Raw genomic sequence first — 7,488 nt, forward strand, 5'->3', positions numbered from 1 at the left:
TAAATAAAATAAATCGTCGTACCATTTCTTTCATTCCTCTTTTTTTTAACAAAACTATCCGAGACGTATTTCTTTTTCGTTTGTAGACGGAGCCTGATGGGGTGGCATACGTCTGCCCTACTTAGTTTTGCGGGTGAAAGCGACGGTGGCACTAGGTATTGTTTTTGTTTGTGCGTTAGATAGATTTTAGGGGTAGTAAGGGCGTAAGGGGGTAACACCTGAAGTGGAAGAGGTCTACAGAAAAAAAATTCGACAGACAAAAAGAAAAAAATATTCGATAGAGCACCTGTCCACAGAAGTCGAAGGTCCCGACTTCGAGTCTCGGTCCAGCACACAGTTTTACCCTGCCAGCATCTTTCATATTTAACACACATGACGATTAAGAAGATTGTTACACAGATGTTAATTTATACTGACCATCCTCATTCCACGCTCCTTCGACCTGGAAGGCAGCAGTGGCGGCCCCGAAAAGGAACCCATCCGGGAAGCGGTTGACTGCCGTCTGGGCCCCGGCAACAGCGATCAGGCCAGCCAAAAGGGTCAGCTTCAGCATCTTGTAAAGTCCGTAACGTCAAGCAGGCAACCCAGCTGATATATATACACACACAGGTTGTAAAATGCTTCGTAACGTTACTCAGCACTGAACAGATTAAGTGATTCACTGATTATAACTCGACCAAAGCGAATCACTTGTGTAATATCCATTTCCGGTAGGCATAAAAAAAAGTAGCATCTTTAGTTTGAGTTATCATTTACGGAGATGGGAAAGTACGTTGACGTATCAGAAGTACTGATTGCTCAAAACTCCGACAGCAAATATTCGTGTCAGATATACTCTCCACTGGCAAAGATTTTATCAGGAATATGAATGACACGATGCAGCTTAAAGTTCATCCAACGCATTCAGCTGCATTATTTTTCCTAGATATTTAAAATTTGTAGACTTTCTTCATTAGCCGGCCGCGGTGGCCGTGCGGTTCTAGGCATTTCAGCCCGGAACCACGTGACTACTACGGTCGCAGGTTCTAATCCTGCCTCGGGCATGGATGTGTGTGATGTCCTTAGGTTAGCTAGGTTTAAGTAGTTCTAAGTCCTAGGGGACTGATGACCTCAGATGTTGTCCCATAATGCTCAGAGCCATCTGAACCATTTTTGAACCTTTCTTCATTCTTCTGTGCTAGTTTCCGTGTGTTTAGATACCATCTTCCCATCTGACATATATTGTTTTCCAAAATATATATGTAAGTCTGCTTTTAAAGCTCTCTCTTGCAAGATATTTATCTGCATTGCTCATCGTCTCTAAGCTCAGCAGAGATGGCAAAATCTTTTACAAAACCCAATTTTAATTCCTTCTTTTGTTCTGTTCCTCCATTCCATGATTACCTTTTCTAATATACAACTGATCATCCTTGGGGAAAATCCTTCTCTTTGTCTTCAACAGGTTAGCCCTCTAAAGACCTGAAGATTGCACCTAAAAATTTAATTTTTAATTTTGTATTTGTTATCATGTCTGTGCAAACCCACATCGAGGAGAAGCAGTATACTCTCCACAACTGAAACTTGTGTGCGAGGCATCCACCCTGCAAGAACGGTGATTGGTGGCGTAGAAAGACTCCTCAATGCTCTTGGTCGTCTCCATATCAACTAGATGACTGAGGCAGTCAAGGAGGAAGAAGAGATCAGCCCAGAGAAGGTGCAGAAATCGTGGAAGTACGTAGTCCTTGATCAATGCAACGATGGTGGAGACAGGATACCCAGCGCATTTGACTAATGGGAGAGGCTGTGACCGCGCCGTTAGAAGGTATACAACTCCTCGGAACCTTATTTATCGACGGCTATGAATTACAAAGGAAGTTGTCATATGGTATCGCACCAGATTTGAGGCTCCCTATCCGACAAGGACGATAAACTACACTGCTCGACATGTTTCAATATCACTTTCACTCGTTATGCACATATCATCATTACTGTATTCCTAATGGACATTGTCCACAGAATCGAGCGTATACAAACCATATACAGTCCTGGAAATGGAAAAAAGAACACATTGACACCGGTGTGTCAGAACCACCATACTTGCTCCGGACACTGCGAGAGGGCTGTACAAGCAATGATCACACGCACGGCACAGCGGACACACCAGGAACCGCGGTGTTGGCCGTCGAATGGCGCTAGCTGCGCAGCATTTGTGCACCGCCGCCGTCAGTGTCAGCCAGTTTGCCACGGCATACGGAGCTCCATCGCAGTCTTTAACACTGGTAGCATGCCGCGACAGCGTGGACGTGAACCGTATGTGCAGCTGACGGACTTTGAGCGAGGGCGTATAGTGGGCATGCGGGAGGCCGGGTGGACGTACCGCCGAATTGCTCAACACGTGGGGCGTGAGGTCTCCACAGTACATCGATGTTGTCGCCAGTGGTCGGCGGAAGGTGCACGTGCCCGTCGACCTGGGACCGGACCGCAGCGACGCACGGATGCACGCCAAGACCGTAGGATCCTACGCAGTGCCGTAGGGGACCGCACCGCCACTTCCCAGCAAATTAGGGACACTGTTGCTCCTGGGGTATCGGCGAGGACCATTCGCAACCGTCTCCATGAAGCTGGGCTACGGTCCCGCACACCGTTAAGCCGTCTTCCGCTCACGCCCCAACATCGTGCAGCCCGCCTCCAGAGGTGTCGCGACAGGCGTGAATGGAGGGACAAATGGAGACGTGTCGTCTTCAGCGATGAGAGTCGCTTATGCCTTGGTGCCAATGATGGTCGTATGCGTGTTTGGCGCCGTGCAGGTGAGCGCCACAATCAGGACTGCATATGACCGAGGCACACAGGGCCAACACCCGGCATCATGGTGTGGGGAGCGATCTCCTACACTGGCCGTACACCTCTGGTGATCGTCGAGGGGACACTGAATAGTGCACGGTACATCCAAACCGTCATCGAACCCATCGTTCTACCATTCCTAGACCGGCAAGGGAATTTGCTGTTCCAACAGGACAATGCACGTCCGCATGTATCCCGTGCCACCCAACGTGCTGTAGAAGGTGCAAGTCAACTATCCTGGCCAGCAAGATCTCCGGATCTGTCCCCCATTGAGCATGTTTGGGACTGGATGAAGCGTCGTCTCACGCGGTCTGCACGTACAGCACGAACGCTGGTCCAACTGAGGCGCCAGGTGGAAATGGCATGGCAAGCCGTTCCACAGGACTACATCCAGCATCTCTACGATCGTCTCCATGGGAGAATAGGAGCCTGCATTGCTGCGAAAGGTGGATATACACTGTACTAGTGCATGCTCTGTTGCCTGTGTCTATGTGCCTGTGGTTCTGTCAGTGTGATCATGTGATGTATCTGACCCCAGGAATGTGTCAATAAAGTTTCCCCTTCCTGGGGCAATGAATTCACGGTGTTCTTATTTCAATTTCCAGGAGTGTATTTTACTAAATCATCTCGCAAAATGCTAATATTCCATCTTCCACTTCTTTCTCACCCTGCGAATTTCCTTTCCGTTCTGAATAAATGTCAAGTTCGGCAACTGTTGTTGTTGATGTAATGCAATTTTTGTTTGCTTACCGTTGCCATTGCTCTGCTTTGTCTCAACACTGTAGCACTGTTGTGAGTTACTCGTTGACTGCACAGTTCAGCTACGCTCCATCGGCTCATGCCGTTCTTGCCATTGTATATCTCCGGTCCCACCCCTGTTGCTATTAGCAGCCAATATTTTGCTTGCGTGGAAGACATGATGTGGCACACGCATCGCTGGCCTTTTGCGACCTGGCAGTCAAGAGGTTCCCTGTAAGAGGAAGACGAGAGTAATGAAGCAGATTCTTCAGACGATCTGACGACAGAGGCTAAGACAGAATTAGCGGTAGAAGAACAGGGTTAGGTACTGGAGGATGTTGTGAAGATGATGATAAGAAATGGGAAGATGTTTGGGCTAGCGGCTCCGAAGACGATGAGATAGAGTACTGTAATGTTTCTGGCTTATTCAGACATCATATTAGGCGCCAGGAAGCTATTCCCAGGGCAGTGGAGATGCAAGAAGCATAGAGATGACGCAATGTGGGATGAGGTACCGGTGACAGATGTTAGATTCGGTACCATTCCCGTGAGAAAGACCGCCTGCATGATGCTGCTGCTCTGTGATTGGCTGCTGTGTTCGGCGGTAGGGCGCCGAAACGTTAAACTTTGGTTGTTATTATTAATTAAACCTGTCATACAAATTACTTCATTTTTTAAAAATAAACGTCTCTTAACAGCCAGCTACCAATCAGTCATCTCAAAATTATTAAAATCAAAGTATTATTAAAACAAAAGACTGACGATATTACTGCCGATGCTCTTCGGTGGCGTTCGGGTCCCGCCTTGCTGGCTTGGCGCTGCGATGTGTCTCGGGCAGTCCGGCTCTCCAGTTCTGACCGTTCCAGTAGACAGACATGTTGTCTGTTATAGCAGTATTTGTTTCATGCAATTTTATTTAGTACAGTTCCGACCGTCGCTAGGTACAAACATGTTGTCTGTAATAGCAGTATTTCATTCATGTAATTTTATTCTCCAGTTCTGACGGTTCCAGTAGACAGACATGTTGTCTGTGGCAGGATGTATTTCATGTTATTTTAGCCAGACATAATGACTGTGGAGAGATATGTTCAACACGTTGTGATCAAGAATAGTTTCTCGTGTCTATATCAATAAAAACGCGAGTGGCATCCCAAATGAGTTATAGTTTATTCGTAGCAGCAGTTCCTTGCGAAGTTAATTTCAGTCTCAACAAAAAGAGTCCACGACCTGCGTGCTGTTTTCTGCGCTGGGGACATCATCATCATGAAGACAGCAGGTTAGTGAAGTGTACAAGAACTTACGTATTCCACACAGGGCAGTGGAAATAACTATGCACCTCACGTGTGCCTGCATGCACAGTACAAATGTGCTAAAAAAATGGCTCTGAGCACTATGGGACTTAACTTCTTTGGTCATCAGTCCCCTACAACTTAGAACAACTTAAACCTAAGGACATCACATACATCCATGCCCGAGGCAGGATTCGAACCTGCGACCGAAGCGGTCGCGCGGTTCCAGACTGTAGCGCCTAGAACCGCATAGCCACTGCGGCCGGCTCAACTGTGCTTAGTGACACGTCATCTGCAGTAATGCAGAGGAGGTAAAGAAGGATGAAAGTATTACACTATCTCACTTTTATTCTTTTTTTCTTGCCGTAGTGTGTATGGTCTACACTCCTGGATATGGAAAAAAGAACACATTGACACCGGTGTGTCAGACCCACCATACTTGCTCCGGACACTGCGAGAGGGCTGTACAAGCAATGATCACACGCACGGCACAGCGGACACACCAGGAACCGCGGTGTTGGCCGTCGAATAGCGCTAGCTGCGCAGCATTTCTGCACCGCCGCCGTCAGTGTCAGCCAGTTTGCCGTGGCACACGGAGCTCCATCGCAGTCTTTAACACTGGTAGCATGCCGCGACAGCGTGGACGTGAACCGTATCTGCAGTTGACGGACTTTGAGCGAGGGCGTATAGTGGACATGCGGGAGGCCGGGTGGACGTACCACCGAATTGCTCAGCACGTGGGGCGTGAGGTCTCCACAGTACATCGATGTTGTCGCCAGTGGTTGGCGGAAGGTGCACGTGCCCGTCGACCTGGGACCGGACCGCAGCGACACACGGATGCACGCCAAGACCGTAGGATCCTACGCAGTGCCGTAGGTGACCGCACCGCTACTTCCCAGCAAATTAGGGACACTGTTGCTCCTGGGGTATCGGCGAGGACAATTCGCAACCGTCTCCATGAAGCTGGGCTACGGTCCCGCACACCGTTACGCCGTCTTCCGCTCACGCCCCAACATCGTGCAGCCCGCCTGCAGTGGTGTCGCGACAGGCGTGAATGGAGGGATGAATGGAGACGTGTCGTCTTCAGCGATGAGAGTCGCTTCTGCCTTGGTGCCAATGATGGTCGTATGCGTGTTTGGCGCCGTGCAGGTGAGCGCCACAATCAGGACTGCATACGACCGAGGCACACAGGGCCAACACCCGGCATCATAGTGTGGGGAGCGATCTCCTACACTGGCCGTACACCTCTGGTGATCGTCGAGGGGACACTGAATGGTGCACGGTACATCCAAACCGTCATCGAACCCATCGTTCTACCATTCCTAGACCGGCAAGGGAACTTGCTGTTTCAACAGGCCAATGCACGTCCGCATGTATCCCGTGCCACCCAACGTGCTCTAGAAGGTGTAAGTCAACTACCCTGACCAGCAAGATCTCCGTATCTGTCCCCCATTGAGCATGTTTGGGACTGGATGAAGCGTCGTCTCACGCGGTCTGCGCGTCCAGCACGAACTCTGGTCCATCTGAGGCGCCAGGTGGAAATGGCATGGCAAGCCGTTCCACAGGACTGCATCCAGCATCTCTACGATCGTCTCCATGGGAGAATAGCAGCCTGCAATGCTGCGAAAGGTGGATATACACTGTACTAGTGCCGACATTGTGCATGCTCTGTTGCCTGTGTCTATGTGCCTGTGGTTCTGTCAGTGTGATCATGTGATGTATCTGACCCCAGGAATGTGTCAGTAAGGTTTCCCCTACCTGGGACAATGAATTAACGGTGTTCTTATTTCAATTTCCAGGAGTGTATTATTTAAGGAAAGGCCGCCAGCACATTTTACACACTTCTTCATGCAAAAGAATGGATAAATCAATGCTAGATGTACCTTAAGGAGATGTTGATTCGAGCTCAGTAGCAAAGTGTGAACGAAGATGGTATGATAAAACCCCAGGAAAACAAATGTGCGAATCCAGCTGTTCTGGTGGCTGAGACTGGGAGGAAAGCAAAAAGAGCACTGACCAGTGATGAGGCGGACGACCGGTGGGGAATGCTAGTCGAGTTATGAGGCCTCAATGGTCACTAAATACTGGAAGTACGGGAATATATGCTATAAATTAGTTTGTGGCAGTAATATCAACGTGGATGCCTGCGCCAATTAAATGTGTATTTATAGTTAATCAGGAAGGCGTGATAAGATAGCTTAAGCTTGGTGAAGGTGGAAAGGTTCTGTTAAAGATGAAGGAAATATCACGAAAAAGTAAGATCATGAGTCACGTATTTTTCTGTGTCTACTTTGGACTGTGACGAGTTAGGAGAATTATTCACGACAATGTTGTAGTGATCGAACCCATCAGGAGCTGCAAACTGAAGGGATGTCAACACATTTCCCACTTCAAACGGTTATAGAACAAAGGTAGTCTATCTTACAGTAAGTCTCACATCCATGGGCAGAGGTACACCTGAAGAGAAGGAAGAGTAATCTGATTCATGTTTGAACAGGAGAGGAATTTTGGTGCATCACACTTAGTGAAAGGTACACACAAACAAATTAAAATATGCTGAGATATTTAAATGTTGGTGAAACTGAGAGCGCCCAGTTTGCCACATTAGTCCTTTTATTGTAGTAGCTCAGAGACTGGTAAA

General features: G+C 48.4%; 1 protein-coding gene across 1 annotated transcript in view; it reads right to left on the reverse strand.

Annotated features, from left to right (window-relative positions):
- LOC126281894 (myrosinase 1-like) overlaps positions 1-558 on the reverse strand; it is a 63,497-nt gene extending 62,939 nt beyond the window's left edge. The window contains exon 1 of the mRNA XM_049981212.1: positions 418-558. Coding sequence (XP_049837169.1) covers positions 418-553 — 136 coding nt within the window. The 5' untranslated portion in view covers positions 554-558. The remainder of the gene's footprint in view (positions 1-417) is intronic.
- Positions 559-7,488: the final 6,930 nt, after the last annotated feature.

This window comes from Schistocerca gregaria, chromosome 7 (genome assembly GCF_023897955.1).
Source record: "Schistocerca gregaria isolate iqSchGreg1 chromosome 7, iqSchGreg1.2, whole genome shotgun sequence".
Lineage (NCBI taxonomy): Eukaryota > Metazoa > Arthropoda > Insecta > Orthoptera > Acrididae > Schistocerca > Schistocerca gregaria.